Source organism: Palaemon carinicauda, chromosome 44, assembly GCF_036898095.1.
Source record: "Palaemon carinicauda isolate YSFRI2023 chromosome 44, ASM3689809v2, whole genome shotgun sequence".
Classification (NCBI taxonomy): Eukaryota; Metazoa; Arthropoda; class Malacostraca; order Decapoda; family Palaemonidae; genus Palaemon; species Palaemon carinicauda.
The window spans coordinates 19,127,628-19,145,378 of record NC_090768.1 but is presented as its reverse complement, the minus strand read 5'-3'; the positions used below and the strand labels follow the sequence as shown (position 1 = coordinate 19,145,378).

The 17,751-nt window shown below is 35.3% G+C and overlaps 1 protein-coding gene across 10 annotated transcripts in view; it reads right to left on the bottom strand.

Moving 5' to 3' along the window:
* Window positions 1-9,960: 9,960 nt before the first annotated feature.
* LOC137634335 (kinase D-interacting substrate of 220 kDa B-like) overlaps window positions 9,961-17,751 on the bottom strand; it is an 860,646-nt gene continuing 852,855 nt past the window's right edge. For 8 of the 10 annotated variants that reach the window (XM_068366729.1, XM_068366726.1, XM_068366728.1 and 5 more), the window contains 3 exons: window positions 14,036-14,231; window positions 12,919-13,066; window positions 9,961-12,253 (listed from right to left, as the gene is read on the bottom strand). In XM_068366729.1, the coding sequence (XP_068222830.1) occupies window positions 11,717-12,253; window positions 12,919-13,066; window positions 14,036-14,231 (881 nt within the window). In that variant the 3' untranslated portion in view covers window positions 9,961-11,716. The other 2 variants (XM_068366722.1, XM_068366723.1) reach the window with 2 other exon arrangements.

Below are 17,751 nucleotides of genomic sequence, written 5' to 3'. Positions count from 1 at the left end.
TCTTTGGAGAGACTCAAGGTGGAAGGTATGTCCTTCTCAGCCTCTGAGTAAGCAGCCATGGAATTATTTACCTTGGCCTCCCTCCATGTTGTTTTCTGGCTAAACCAGTGGTCAGTGGTAGTAATGTACTTCGCAAAGACAATGGGGTTATTGACCCCGGAGTTTTTGGAGAACTACAAAAGCCTCGTACTATCTAGGGCGAAATCGGCATCAATGACCTTCAATGTCAGGATGCCAGAGAACTTCAAATCATTCATTCATTCTAGGGGGAAAGCAACCTTCCTTGCACACTAATCGCGAAACTATGGGGCTAACTGGGTTTTGAAGAGGAGGGATGCCTTGGTTTCCTGTTTCTCAGAACCTGTTATTCAAGAGGTAGCTTTGTTGATTCAAAACTTTTTGGTGTGAGATGCAACGTCTCTCCTTCCAAGAAGTCATGTGTAGGCAGCGGTGGTGAAGTGGAGAACTGCTTTGCAGGGATCCCTGATCAAACATGCTCTCTCCTTTGAAGGGAACAGTGGCCAAACCTTTGGGTTCGGCCAAGTCCGTGGGATTGGGAGCAATGAAAGGCACAACTTTGTACCGGAAAGAGCCTGTGCATGCACAGCCTTTTCAAGCAACTCAACCTTGTTTCTCTTGGAAGGGTGTTGGTGGGAATAGGGGAAGGATAGGGAAATGTTGATGCCATCATTCCTCTTCTCCCGCTGCCGAGAATGGGAGGATGCCCCTTCTCCAGTGGGTGACTTGGCAGACATGGGGCAGAACCTTACATAGTGAGTACTTGCTACTCTTTCAGAACTGATAGTTTTTTTTATGTTCTCAGACATCAGCCCTGCTGACAGAGGTGCAAGGGATGTTGGAGAAGAACATGCTCAAAGTCGTTTGAGACAAGTCTTCTACAGTGAGGTCTTCCTGGTCATCAACCTCTCTCCTCTGAACAAGTTTGTTCGACAAACAAAGTTCCAGAGGGAAACAGTGTGGTTTATGCTGTCTTCCATCAGAGAGGGAGACTTCATGCTTTTATTAAACCTGAAAGACATGGACTTTCAATTACTTGTGAATCAGTCTTCTAGAAAGTATCTCCACTTCTCCTTCTACAGTATCTTGTACCAGTTCAAGACTCTGTGCTTCGGACTGTGTACGGCTCCCCCTGAGTTCACTTTGGTGTTCGCCTTGGTATCAGCTTGGAACAACTCCTAAGGGATATGTCTGCAGATGTATCTTGACGATTGGCTGATCCAGTCCTCCTCGGAGAGGCAGTTGCTACAGGAGTTTTGATCGGATTCTCGCATTTTGCACGATTTTGAGGGTTGTGATAAACTAGGAGAAATTTAATATACCCAAGCATAGGTCGAAATTCTTGGCCATGCTGATAGACTTGGCAGCAGCGAGTGTCTTTCCATGTGACAAGCACATCAGCAAGTTCAAGGAGGTTGCAAGATTATTCTTGTTCAAGACATTAGTACCAGCTCGGCATTGGCAGTCTTCTCAGCCACCTTTCCTCGCTAGAGAAACTCATTTCACATGGGGGCTGTTACGTTCAACTATTGTACAAGACTTAGATTATACAAAGTCTACTCTAAAGGTTTACCAAACAATAGCAAAACATTAACAGCAAATGAAAATGATAGCCGGCAAACAGAAAATATACAAAAATATTTAAGATTTAGCATGAATACTTAAAGCATTACACAAAATCCACCGGATACTCATGGCACACCAAAACTAAATACTTTATGATAAACGTGTTCTTACGAAGAAGTAGGTCGAGTTGACTTCACAAACATTTAAGCCACGAGGAACAGATGATGTTGCTTAGTTTCAGATATAAAAGGATGACACGAAAGAATACATCTGATGACGAAGAGATGAAACTTCTTTATCTTTTTCAAGATATTATATCGTTGCAAGTTCAGTAACAAATTCCAGGTCACATTAGATGTATGTGAAATGCCTCCAATCACGAGTATTCCTCAGTCAGGTCTCCTTCCTCTCGTTCAACACTTATCCTTTATATATGGGGAACCAACACTCCCGAATGTTTGACCGTCGAGAAGCATTACGCAACATGATGCCACATGATGGACCCATTCTCGAATCATCTTGCACTATATAGCTCACGCGCGTCAGACAGCTGGTGCCAAAGTAGAATCTAGAACTCTTGTAGAAGAACACGGCGATATTTTTCCATTACAATTGCATTAACATATATAATAAAATGAATTTCTTTATTCTTACATTAACATACATAAAAAAATAAGCCCTTTTCACAAGTTTTGTAATACTATACTGTATACGTATATTTAACGTACATATAACAAATCCCCCTGCCTAGCAAAAAGTTGGGGTCATTAACCAACAAATTTTCACAAATCTAAACAATAATTTTATCATACAAAATTACAAATATGTTTCATTTCAATAAAAATAAAATACAATTTTGCATTACAGACTCCAAGTGAAGTGAAAAATCAAAATTTACAGAGCTTACAAATAATGATATAGATATCAATAAAAATCATTACAAAGAAAGCTAAAAGGTTTCTTATCAGATACAAAATTCACAAATAGCATTTAAGCTATGCCCCTTTCGGCCTCGGGTTAACGTAATTTTTAAGGACATGACAAAATAGTACATCAAATGCAGAAATGTACATTATAGAGGTTTTCAGATAAAATTGATTGGATTTCACATTAGCTTGACACAGGACAAGCATAATAAAAATGAATCACATCCTGCCATACATCATGCAAATAAAAGTGTATGAAGTCGTAACTCAAAATCTTACTGACTACAAAATGAGCAGCCATAGGTTGTTCATGAGTGAGACTGGGAGCATTAACATTTCGATTTACAGGGTTAATAACCTGAACGACAGATTGGTCGCACTTCTCAATTATAACCAACTTTGAGTCAGACTTAAGATTACAATATTCATTGAATACCAAAACATCAGTTATTTCTGATACATTTGTGGAATAAGCCAAATTATTATTAAATTGGTCAAACAAAAATATCTCAGACTAGTTAACATCATCATTGGAATAGATATCATCACAAACAAAAGTTCCTTCAAACAAAAGTTTCTTCAAAAGACAGGTTATCAGAATTCTCAGAAAGAGAATCGTCACAAACTATTATGTCTTCACGAGGTAAGTTAGTAGAATAGTCAAAAGGGTCAGAGTGGCCCCTTCCTTTTTTGCTTAGTGGAGATGATTCTTGCCGTGCAGAATTCTCAGTGGATCGATGTGTTTACCACATTGTTAAATAAGAAACTCCCAGTGTTTTGATTCCCTGTTGTAGGGTCAGAGTGGTCCCTTCCTTTTTTGCTTAGTGGAGAGGATTCTTGCCACGTGGGATTCTCTGTGGATCGATGTGTTTACCACATTGTTAAATAAGAAACTCCCAGTGTTTTGATCTCCTGTTCCAGACCTATGGGACAAGTTGGAAGATACCTTCCAACACCAGTGGTTTCACCTGGACGTGTATGCCTTTCCTCCGTTTAGCATGATCCCCTGCTAATCAACTGTATAGATTACTTAAAACTCCGGATGATCCTGGTGGCTCCCAGATGGTCCCATGCTGAACGGTACCCTTGCTTTTTTAGGCTTATCTGATGTTTTTTGTGTTTCTGTTCGTTCTGGAATAAATTGGATGAAAAAAAAAGTGCTCAATTTTTCATATAAATGATGCTAAATGTATGAAATCGTATGCATGAAGCAGCAATATGTTCATAGGTTTAATAATAATATTCATGAGTACTTGGTTCAGGTTTCATTCCAAGAAAATTAGTACTTGGTTCATATCTTTACTACTTGTACAGTCAACAGCAACAAACAGTAGAATTATTCAAGACTGTCAAGTGTCAGAATCTGACAAAGATATCAGGCCCTGACAGCAATAGGCCACCCATACATGTTACACAGATGTATTTTGATGTTGAAATATATTTTTTTAATTTTATTTGATTTATTAGATACAAAATACAACCATGTAAAACAACAATTAGATCTAGAGTATGTCAAATCAAAATTATGCTACTCCACAAACATGGTCTGCCTCGTTCATATATTGTCATTTTGGTTCATGCACAGAACCTAACTGCGAATTTGATTGCTCACTGTAATGGACGCATCATTGATCATAACATTTCGTTCATTCATTTTGTTATACAGTATGTGGTAAAACACGTCTAATAATAATATTAATATTTCTTACAATTTTCATGTAAAAAAAAAAACGTCACAGCGTTATTAAAAAAAGCAGAATTAAATAGTAATAGGCGAGTTATGACAGAATTTTTTACACTATACTACATGCATCGTGCCCTGTGAAATTTTGCCTAAGCAACCGCTTGGCGGCGCCGCAATCTCGTCGTAACGTAATATGCATAGATAAGGAGTTGACTATCATAGATAAACTATATGATCGTTGGCTGTACCTTCAGAGGTACCACTAGTCCTTGAAGTCCTTGGAACTTCATTGTTGGAGGCTATCCAGCATCTTTTCTGAGTGAAAGGCTTTTTGCAAGGTACTGCACAGATGTGTGGATATCATCATTCTATTCAAGAAAATCCAACTCGGTTTCCTTATTCAGCGAAACTCATCATCACACAAATTAATATAGTTCAAATTGTATTCTAACTACAGACCTAATTCAATTTAAGGTTGTCAATAGCCATTCAGTATACATCAATCGCTGATGTGGTCAAAGGAAAGGAGGGAGTACGATCACTTCCAATACTGAGTGTAATAATTCAAGCATTCAAACAACACTCCTCCTCGTTGCATTTAAAATGTCAAAAAGCAACTGCTCAAGACATGCGCTTCCATCCTAAACTATATAGATAACAATGAACAACCTTCAGTTATACCAACAATGTTACCCTTATAAACAATCATTTGACAAACAAAACTAAAACTTTAGTTAAAAAAATGGAAATAAATCGATACTCCACAACACGGTATCTTTCTAGCTTCGATCGAATAGTAATACCCATTAAGATTATAGAAAAATTAAACAGTATAAAATTTTGAACACAACATGGTGAATATAGAAGTTACAAAAAATCCACATGCACGTTGTGAGACGATCCGGACAGCTTATGCCTTGACTAGTGAAAGGGTCAAGGTATCAGCTAGGACGAGAGGCCACGAAGTCAGGGGTATAGGCCCACCGTAGCCTTTAAAAAAACCTTTCAGAAGGCAAGCTAATAAAGGGTGGGGATTGGAAACATCAAACCACCACCATGGTCTTTTACTTACGGGGTATAACCACAAGTCCCTTGATACTGTTGCGCTTGGTCTTGTAGTGGCTGCTCAAGTAGTTGTGCAGCCACACAGGACAGGAAGTATCTTGTCTATGGTAATGTTTAGATATAAGCTTGGAATGAATAGTAGAAGGACTCGCTCTTCTTCATTTTCCTGTCCCCTCTCTTGGGGATAAAGAGGTCAAAATGATGCTGAATCGGACTTGAGGCTGCTAAGTTACTATGGTACACTTCTGAGCCCCTTTCTTTAATCCTAATGAAGTATTTCTCCTGGTTGAATGTATGCAAACCCATTGATCATAATACGGGTATATTATTCAGAGCTGATTTCACCTTTAGGGAAAGAGGAGCTTCAACTGGCCAAGTACATTTCGCCATGCATAGGGCAGCCCATATCTGCCCTTCCATCGATGCGAAAAACAGTTTGGAGGTTGCCTTTGCTCCCATACGGGACCAGGCAGTATGACACTTTAAAGGCCGCTCATGAATGGCAGAGGCAAGGGACAGTGACATTGTCCTATCGAGCAGGATAATGCCCTAAATACTGACCATATACACATATCATCAGCACCCAGGCTCCCTCTCCACTCAAGCTAGGGCCAGGCAATGGCTGCTGATGACTCAGAAGATGGGCCTATTGGTCCCCCCCAAGCCCCCATCCTTAGCTCACAATTAGTTTGAGCAGGATTCAAACCTCAGTCAGGCGGTTACCACATCAGCCACCACAGGGAAGAAAGTGAACCATCCATTTTTACTCTAGGGGGACTTTCAATCCACTAAGCAGTGAGTTTTCTATTAAAGGACCATGGTTTGTATTTTGTGTAGGAACAAATCGCAAGGTTTTAATTTGTATTTTTCAAAGATATGTAAATCTAAGTCCTTGAGGCTATCCCCCCCCCCCCAATTTCGGCCTGTAGGTCAAAACTGAGGCCAATCCAGCCGGTGGGGGCCAGCGCTTCTCGCCGGCTTCGTCCATGGTCATTTAACCCCTCGTTAAACGATTCAAACGACCGAATTAGAGGACTCAGGTTTGTATGGCTAGGGAAAAAAACAAATTATTCAAAAATTTATATTTCGTGGCTCAAGGAAGTAGCCTAAATATACTGTATATCTAAACTCTAAAGGTTTAAAGGATAACCAAAATATATCTTTTTAATTTATTAGAAAATTAATTCAAATGCCATACACTCATTGCTTTCAAAGCAAAACAAAATGTACATTAGATGTTTCAGTCCAAACTCCACCCATAATTTATTCTTGAAAAAGACAAAACATGTAAAAAAGATAATATATATATGTGTAGTGTAAAGTTATAATAGTAATATACAACAAACATTATCCTCAACTTACAGAACTATTGTCTTTCGTAAAAGAAATATCGGTAGCTCTTTAACAGTCAATTGACGTTTCCATGAGCTTGTATAAATCAGGACTAACTTTGTAAGGGACGGGGTGGCATTATTACATGTGTGTAATTTGTTTGGGAATGTTTCCACATTCTGTGATTATTAGATGTAATGATAAGGACTCTGGCAGCCTCAGCAAAAAATAACCATTGCTAAAGCAGTTCTTGGTCAAACCAAGAAATCTAGGTTAAAAATCTTTAATTCTGGCAAACCCTTCCCTGAAGAGTAATATGTAAGAAATTACTCAAATTTTGTATGAATTGTGTATATATATATATATATATATATATATATATATATATAATAATTATATGTATATTATATTATATATTATATATATGTATATATGTATATATATATTTATAATTATATATTATATATAGAATTATATATATATACATATATATATAATTATATATATTATATATGTAATTATATATATACATATATATATATATATATATATATATATATATATATATATATACCTTATATAACATTGGTTGATTTTACTATGTGATTCCAGATTATCACACTTAATTTCTTGATTTCTCAATATCCACACATTTTGGAATACGCCTTGAATAGACGGAGAATAATTGAAAAAGCAATGCCTCAGTCTTTCTGGCATGTGTGAGTTCGAAACAAAATGAAAAGGTAGTTGTAATAGGTATGAGGGTGTATGATGTGCTTGTGTGTATGTAAAACCGAACAGGAACTGATATGCATTTAAAATGTAAGTATTATTATGAGATTATAGTAATGCTGAACTTGTGGAATTCAGTTATTTTTTATGGATGCTTCGACTCCAGATATAGATAGAACAGCCTTAACCTAGAATTTAGTTAAAACTAAATTTATCTAGAATTAGAATCTATTATGTCTGATTACATCTGTTATAGAGTATATGTATCAGTTCGTAGGCTTTTATAAATACTGTATAACAGTATATTATAAAAAAGTGGCACATTCATAGAACATACCTAGTTGTATTAAAGTAATGAGCTAAGAGATTTGCTTTTACTGAAAATACACCCTTTTTCAGAGTAGTACTAATGTGATACAATAAAATGTTCTTAGTATTTAAAGACACATAAATTTAGATTATGATGATTTGATAACAATATGCAAACTACTGATAATTTTGGTCGGAGCCTTTCCTCTGTGCTAATGTGTAAAGGATTATTATTACCAAAAAAATCATATGCAAACATGTTGGGGGCATTTAGAAACTTAGTTTTAGATTCAACAAAATCATTGTGCTAAGTACATTACTGTTTGATTATTCATTTCTTGTATGGTTAAAATCATTCGGGAAATCTCACAAGATATTTAGCGTCAGAAGGTAAACTTGAACTGTTGATTCATATTGAAAGCTTACCAATAAGATAGATTCAATTTATTTGCTGTACAAATATTTGCATATTTATCTTCGAAAAGTATATTTTAGCATGCATGATAAATTACCGAAACGTGATTCCGATCACTGTTGCAAGGAAAACTTTATTATTAATTACGCTTTTCCTTCATAATCTGTTGGAATATTAGTAAAAGATTTGATTTGCATAATCTCAAGTAGCTACAAATACATCACTGCTGTACTGTATATCTAAACAAGCCGTTTTTTTTACTAGATAGAAAATTGAAAGCCCTTGTCGCCAAGAGAATAATTTTACTTTTGTATTACCATGGATTAGGCATTTGAATTTCACAATACTGTAAAACATGACAAGTTATATAAAGATATAACTTTTGCGCATTTTTAAACTATAATCTTATTGATAGACTATGTCCCTTGTATTGGTCAAAATATTACTGGTTAATCCTCTTGTAACAGAAAACAAGATAAAATATAGGTAATCAATTATATATATATATATATATATATATATATATATATATATATATATATATATATATATATATATATCTAAACACAAACATAGAGGTAGAATCGTATTGGATCTGGCTGTCTGATAATGTGATTCTCCTTTAGATACAGCCAAGACATTCGTTCCACAATTTCCTTCCTCCTCACACATTTGATAACAGTAAACATACTTGACAGTTTCATTTAAGTGGGTAACCATTGGAAATGTTCATTGGCTATTTACTCAGTGGTAGTTGTGGAAGATTCTAGTTGTGGGGATGCAGGTCTTTGAAAAGGACAATCCAAATGCGCTCTATTCTTGGATCTTTCCATTGCCTTGCTACTTCTACTATGGCCTTCCACACCTAGCCAATTTACCTTTCCTTTTTGTTCCCAAAATGTATTCGTCATTCTCATGTCTCTCTATATATAGTCATTGTCATACTGTTGGTGATATAATTTGGTTATTACTGTACTATTTTATAGTTTATTTTTCTATTCTATCTTTCTTTAGTATTGGGCTGCTATCCATATTTTAGAGCCTTACGGTTTGTAACATTCTTCTTTTTCAAATAGGGTTGTACAGTACCTTGGCTTGTAATGATTTTATATATATATATATATATATATATATATATATATATATATATATATATATATATGTACAGTATATATATATGTACAGTATATATATATATATATATATATATATATATATATATATATATAAAGTGTGTATATATGTGTATATGTATGTATATATGTTTGTATGTATAAAATATATTACTACATATGATCTTTTACTAGTCAGTTTGTTTTTTATGTTGTGTTTAGCAAAGTTTGCTGAGCTAACGGGAGAATTGCTTATTCTTTCTGTAAAACGTAAGACATCTTAAGTTATTTTAAACGTCCCTTAACATTTTCTATTTGCATTCATTCTTGTATAATTATCCCATTCTTCCAATGTGTATTTTAAACTATTTAAACTTAGGTACATGCATTTTGAACATTGTAATGGAAGTACATGAAAAAGTGATGACACACAAAGCTACAGATACGTTAGTAGAGTATGACTTTCAGGTGTAGCGAATGCCAAAATGTTCACAAATAACAATAGACAGAAGCCATATTATAATGGAGAATGATCACCTGAAAGGAAATACACTATATGAACCCCTCCCCCAAAACAAAAACTAATAACGCCAACATTCTTCACATGAAATCCATTCGCAAATTTGGTAACCTCCTTAATTATTGCTCTGCCACACAGCTTCACGTAAATTGCGAAATTTAACATGTTGAATAAACTATATGGTATGGGTAGCACATATATATATTATATATATATATATATATATATATATATATATATATATATATATATATATATATATATATATATATATTATTACGTGTATGTATGTGAAATGCACAAGTTGTAAGAATGTATGGATACCACTATAACTTATGTTGTCTCCCTATAATATCATCCAACCGACTTTTCCCATTAATTGTATTTCTGGTGCGAAGTGTTTCATACTTTTATGATAATGTGTTCAACAAAATCTAATGTCTTAAGATGTGATTCTGAAGTCCAAGATTTCCTTTCTGCACCATTTTTATTTTGCTTCATTAAGAATAAATTTGGAAGGTTCTTTTGGCTTGTGACAATTCTCTGGACATTAAACCTGTTACAACAAGGGAGAGCATTTTGAGAGAAAATGAGAAATAATCACATGCGTCAGAGTGTGAAAGGGGAGAAGATTGGCGTTTTCCTCTCCAACTACTGTTTTTGTCATTACTCCTACAGTTAATAATAGTAAGGATTATAAGGCGAATAGATGAGCAGCCAAACAAATGGCTTACGGCCTACAATGTTCCTGGTGAAAATCCCTCTCCGTTCTCTATTGAAAGGTTGCGCTTTCCTTTCGATATCAGTTTTTATTACTTGTATTGAATAGCTTATGATTATGATGATGCTCACAAATGCCCTCTAAGTGTCCCGGGTGAACGAGGGAAATATTTCAATTAGTTTAATGTTATCTAGTAATATCTGTTGATGATTATCTATTTTTCGGCACAGTTCAAAGTTCCAACCATGTTTAATTCATGAAATGTGAAATTTTTTATCACCAAATAAAGCAATTTGCGCACAAAATGGCAGAACATGAATTAAATTCGATTACTTTCTTCTATCACAAACTTAATCATAATTGTAAAACATGCAATATTTCCTTACAACTAATTTAGTATCACATTATTATGAAACCTGAATAATTCAAGTAATGCATTTCGGCTAATTGAAATGTAATTTTAAAAGATAACTACAATTACACATTGTATGATTATGTGAATGTGTTTAACTCAGGAAGATACAGGTGAATTACATCCAGTCATTACGTTCTTTTGATGAAAGTGGTAACTAATAATAAAAGGGTGCACTAATTTCCATGTTCAAAATTAACGATGCAGGGTCTTAATCTGGTATGAAAATAATATTTTGACTAATAAGTAACACGACTTACTGATAGATATACAGTTATATCATGTAATTATTATTACATCATGCACTACTAGTGTAAGATGCTAGGGAGAAATGTTATAACAGAATTTGTTACTTCAGAAATTTTGGTGGCCATGGTACAAAATCTACTAGCCTAAAAATATTGCTTCCCCTTCGGTATTTTCATTAGGTATAAGATTACACACTTGTATAATATTACAGTCACAGCCATGGACAATCATCCTTCCTGTATCACAAAAATACATTCACTAATGGTGCAGCACCTTTTTTTGTCATTATAATTAATTAATACATAGCATGATAGGCCTGGAATATCACCACTTAATAGTGTTCAAGGCATATTTCAAGGACCACACTTGAAAACTTCTTATCTACTTTGTCTATTGCACTAAATTGACACAATTTTGACAGGATAACGTAACAGGATACTGGATTATATATATTTTTCCTATTTACACTATACAAGACGATTTGGTCAATTCTTCAATTAAATGTTTAGCCTCTTACTAAATCTATGTGATTTACTTGTCATTCTTAATCTATTTGATATCAAAATATGTTAACAGAACCTTACATTTATATTACAGGCTGCTGATACTTTCATCAGGTAATTGAAAAGATATTTTGGCCTAAGGAAGCTTTTTGCTATACCGGGGTTTCTCTGTCTGATGATAACTGCGGTTTGCAGATAATTTGTGGAGTAGGTGACGTCTCTCTAGCATTCTGCCGCACAAGTGGCGTGAGTGGGCGGCTTCGTATTTCAGGGTAATGATTAACAGCATGGGGGTCTTCCAGTTCAGGTGTGGTACTTGTTGAAGGACAAATGGGAGTTGTGGTGCTGAGGGGAGGGGTTGCAAGTACCAAGGGAGAGGTTTCAGCATCATCTGCAGGGACCATCACAGTCCCATCGTGGGACCCTAAGGCACGATGCAGCTTATGCTTCAGTCTACGAAGTTTCTCGAGGGAGTGTGCTGAGAACTGCTCTGCCAAAGAAATAGTCTTCATTCCAGCTACAGCCCCTGGCAAATCTGGCAGGGATGCTTGGGGAATGTCCTCAACATCAAATTGATCTTTTTTGGATGAGTCTGGATTAGACGACTTTCTTTCTAAGGTGTCATGACCAAGATTCAGAGATCGAGGACGATCTCTCTTCAAGGGAGAGGAGTTGTTGGATGCTGATAGCTGTAAGAATTATATCGAGTTAGGCATTGGTAATGGAATTTTCATTTATGTATTTAATTTACCCTAGTCATCTATAAAATATTTTCTTGAATGTAATCCGTGTTTATTTTATGGCTGTTTGATTATTTGTAAATATGCAATAATTTATCTTTAATTCATGGGTCGTACTGAAAGGTTTAGCAGCATTGATTGATGCATCCTGGTTCCCATAATTTTGAACTGAAAAAATAAGATTTAATGATGCTGATAACTAAAATTCATTGATACTTTTGAGACATTGAATATGAAAGTTTTGAGGAAAAGGTGTATTTGATTTATAAGCATCAGAGGTTTTGCAAGGGTGGGACTAGGTAAATGGAGAATTTGGGTTATTACAGCGAATTGTTCATTTATTACTGACATGAATTAGGGTTTAACATTAACTTCCACAAAATTAGGTAATGACTTTTTTTCTAAAATATATATAAAAATACATAACGAGCTTGTGCATACCAAGCATACATGAATATTGTCATTTAAAAAAAAAAGGTTTTAAAATAAGTTTTGCTTCTAAAACATGCAAGCAATTTCTGAAGAAAGGTAAAACAAATATTTATTTTTATTTCTGTAACTTCTAAACACATCGGTCATGCAGTCAATACCAACACAAAAATTCACTCACTTACCCTTCTGATGGGTGATAACTCTCGTGACTCGTCTGCGCTAAAAGCCTTTTCACTCCTGAAGGAATTATTGTGCCTAAGGCCTAATGGCTTTTCAACGTTGCTGTGTTTAGGAGACGTAGAAGTCGATGAGCATTTCAGTGAGGAGGCCCTGTATTTGTAGATTTTAGGGTATTAAATTTACAGCATGAACAGCTATAGTTCCGTAAACTCTACTGACAAAAGTGATGACTAAGCCATGCTGCTAGGAATGAGTACATTTTTTTTTTTTATTATCCTTCAGTGGAAAGAGCCACTCCGCCCTTTTTCTACACGAAGTAAAACAAAACCTTAACTACTGTGGAAGTGAATTGTTAGTCATGGCCTTTATCCCCATGACGAACACAGTGACCCAATGCAAAAACAGACGAGATTGTTAGTAGTTTTCAATAGGGCGAATGAAGTTAGCCATAACTGATGGATGTATATTCAATGCCACATTCTATGAGGAAGCGAAGCGATCCGGTGACACGTGCCTAGCAGAGAAAAGCGAGTGAGGTATCTGTCACTAATAGTAGGAGGAAAATGTATGTGTATATATTGTACAGCGTTAATATTATTATAGAGACAAGATGATCATTGTTAGTACAGTACATGGAATCATATTCGGGATCATTCAGTCAAAATTAGTAATTCATGAGAGATGTAGAGAATGAAATTACAGTGAAATAATAAAAATTAGGACTGAAATGTTATAAAGAAAAGGAAAGAGGACGAGTTGAATTTAAGATTATTAAAATTTTCATTAAAAAACCCTATGGAAAAATACTAGGAAACAGACATTAGCCCGAATGGTTAACTGTAATATTTGAATATTTGTATTCAATAAGGAAAAGCAATGACAAGGGAAATTTTACCCAAATACATAGTTTTTGGTAGAGGAACTCCTTCCAACATCACTATCATCATCAAACTTACTTTGAAGGGACTCTATACGATAATATACATACAATTTCAAGTATTTCAACCAAGAGAGAATGACATTTATATTAGAAATTTTATGTTGAGTCTATTATTTTTGTTCGTACAAAACTGCTAAAATTATATGCCAAAAACTAATTCAAAATCATGAAAATCTTACCGGGAAAGTGAAGGATTGTTATTTGATCGGTATGGTGAAAAGCTGGATGCTAAGGACGGGGCTGCAGATTCAGAGTCAGATGGGGGTGCGCACACAACTTTCCGAGCTGCAAGCGGCGATGACTGAATGTATACAACATCCAGTTCATCAGAACAATTCACCGCTTCGGATATTCCATCAACCCCGTCGATCCCCACTGTGGTGATGAATAATAACAGTGAAGATTATATCGGTAGGATTAGGCTTCAATGGGGACATAAACATATGCTGTATCACTCTGTAAATACTAAGAAAAAAAATAATTTAAGTATATTGAGTGACAATACTGTATTTTGAAATAAAATGTACCCCTTCTTTTTCCCCTTATATAAATTTATCCGTTAATATATATAAATAATTATTTTAGGGTGAATGTTAGATTTGGTTATTTAATTCTAAAATATAAGTTTTACTATCTTCAAAGTATAACTTGACTAATTTTTTAAGTGCCACTTTGTATACCAGGCAAAATGTGTGAATGTTAAAAAGTAGTAGGAGTACCAACTTGATGTTTATAATAATGTGAATATAATTGTTAATGGAAGGAAGACATCTCTTTGTTAAGAATAAAAGTATAAAACTATTTTCAGAATATAATTTCTTTCATAAAGATATAATATTTTAAGAAAAGACAAGAAAATGTAACTAGAATTATTACGGTATTTGGATGGATGGTTATATTCTATTACAGGTCTTTTTTCATGGTGCCCCGTTAATTATTACTGATGGCATGTGTTTTGTTGATACTTACCAATACAAAAAATGTAATCACTTATATTTTATTTTTCCTTATATGGTTTCTACAGTTACATAAAAAATGAGATATCTTTTCCTCAGGCCTTTGACGATCTAATCTGTCAAGAAAGGTCAATGAAGACCAGTAAAAATCTTTGAGATTGACCCCTGCCACTTCTGTATTCCTGAAACCTTAGAACATTGTCTGCTGTTTTGCATACCTCGTTTGAACCATAAGGCACCTGTGCAGATTTTCACCCGAATTTTTTTTTCACTAACTGCTCTAAATCCATTAATGAGCGCTAGGTTGGTCATTGTTTTCACTGACAATAGCCTTGGTTGTTTGGTACCTCTGCTGTTCCTTCAAACAGGCTTGCTTGAAGGGTTTAAAAAATTAAGTGATGCACATTGCTATATTCGCTCATATGGTAAGCAAAGGTTAAAACACCAGTTTTGGGTCCTTTGCTACGCAATTAACCTGTGTTTCTAGGAATCCCTTGGTTTTTAAGGCTGACTAATCTCGCTTTTTTTTGGTTGCTTGTTCATGCTGCTAGTATGCATACATATGTTGCATGTACAAAGGTGGTGGTTTGTTCTAGCACCTGGTCAGGCTGCTGTTCGTGCACCTGTACCTGCTTTGTTGGCTTTGATAACTGCTTACTAGCTGCTATCCATAATGAGACCTTATGTTGGTTTGTTGCTATCTGTTGTTTAGCGCTGCTGCAACACATCTACTCAAGAGTTATTTTGAAATCTATTGATTTTAATGTTCCTTAAATGCTTCCTACGGAATTGTCATGCCTATACATCTGTAAGTACTCCTGCTTCTGTGCGCAGACCTGCTCATATCTTTGTTATGCTTATGTGGCTGTATTGTCAACTGCTTCCATGCCATCTTTATTAAAAAAAAAATTAAGATAACAACACTGTCTTTCTTCAATACTGGAAGGATGAAAGCTATCCCTACTACCCCAGATACAATTTCACACAAGCTGGCTCTGAGTTTATCTTGGAATCCAAAGCTTCTTTGATTTTGTTTAATAAGCAGTTTTGGCAGTTATTCTTCGGTCTTCTTTGGAACACCACAGTTGACAGTCATTCTCGGGTGCACTTTGAAATGGCTATACTTTTGCAAGTTGTCTTTTACCAAGGTTGTCTAAATTTGTTAAAACCTCGAAAAACCTATCGACAAATTATTCCAAAGGGCAATTCCAATCGCTCAACTTGCCTTTGGCTATGAAACTTTGAAGATCTTTTGAATGGCTTCATTTATGATATGTGCACAAAAGCTGCCAAAGCTGGTGCAAGAATTTCTTCCTCGCGATCCTCATAAGGTATAATCATACTCCTTCCTTTAATGGACATAAGGAAGAGGAGTGCAGAAGTCTTTAGCAAGACTCTCCATCAGGCTTTGGAACACTGGCATTCATCAAGTGCTTTAGCCACTTTTGAACGAATGATGTAAGTGAAGCCAATCATCCCCTCTCAACTTAGTTCTAAAGAGAGGAGAACAACTTTTGCTTTATAGCAAACTGCTATAGAAGACAGAGCTTTTCTTTGATTATTCTGGATCTGCCTTATGGCTCCCTGCTTATTAAAGCTATAAAGCAGTTCATTATGAAGTAAGTTTCTAGCAAGACCTTTTTGCTCAGTCTGTTAAGACCCCTCTTTCACATTGGTTCTACTGATTCTCAGTCACCACAGACTGTGACAGCCAAACCAAAAATTAAATTCTTGTAACACTTCTTTTCTTCCTTGAAAGTATATTTTAAGAATGTGCAACTCCTAACAAGCCACCGAAATGAGACCCTGGACCCTCTATTTCCAGTGGTATTCAGACTCACTTTTCTGTGCATTGAGGTTAAAGGTATTAATTGCAGAACCTTGGGTTTTTCATGTTTCCTGTGTTTGTCAGTTACCGTCACACATTACTGATTTAAGAGAAAGAGAATTTAAATAGGATGTTGTAATATTCTTTATTTAAATAGGATGTTGTAAAACAGTCTTATGCAACCATAACCTCAATGAGATTGATCTCGAGATGAACTTGAAAATTCTTTCTTTCCTGAAATTACTGTACTGAATTTTCTCTTGGATCTTTCGTGCATTCTTCAGTGTTTATGTGCTTTTGATCTCCTTACATGGGTCGTGCTGCTCTATTGAGTATTAGATATTGTTCCAAAATCTGAAAAATCTCTCCCTTCATATTGTTCTGTATTTTGTATGTAATTACTCTGTTTCTTTATTGGAGATGTCAGAATATTTTTTTTATCATCACTTCCATTTGGAGTTGACGTTTTGTTTGTGTGACGCCGCAAGAGTTGCAATCTGTCGATTAAACATACTATCCTCATTTAACATTCTTCTGTATGTCTTTTCTAACATTCTTCTGCACTTCTTTTCTGACTTCCCATGTGTTCCTGGTCTCCATCTATGCCTTTTCCCCATGATTTTCTGGGCCTTTATACTGGAATCTATCATGTTACTTCCATATCTACTATTTTTCCTATTAACTGCGACTCGAGTTTTCATCACAGGAAAAAAAATCAACACTAGAATTTTTTTTTTTTTATAAACTCTAGATACCACACATCTCAAAATCTTTTTCCCACTGCTTCATAATTATTGATTTAAAACTTTGTATTTACACTCTTAAAGATTGCTTCCATTTCCTGTTTAATCTAATAGTGGTCATTTGCAGCCGATAACGATATTTAAAGTTCCTCAATAGATGATATATACATACAATGTGATTTCTCAGATATGATGCTACTGCTCTCTCCATCAATGAGTATTGTTACGGCTTACCATGGCAGTCCTGGTCTTTCATAACTAGGTACATGTTGGACACGTGAGGTGAGAATTTCGGGCGGGGGACTTTTTGTCTGACGGGTGACGGGCTTTTTAGGGCGAGATGTGCTGTGTGATCCCGGTGCTAATAC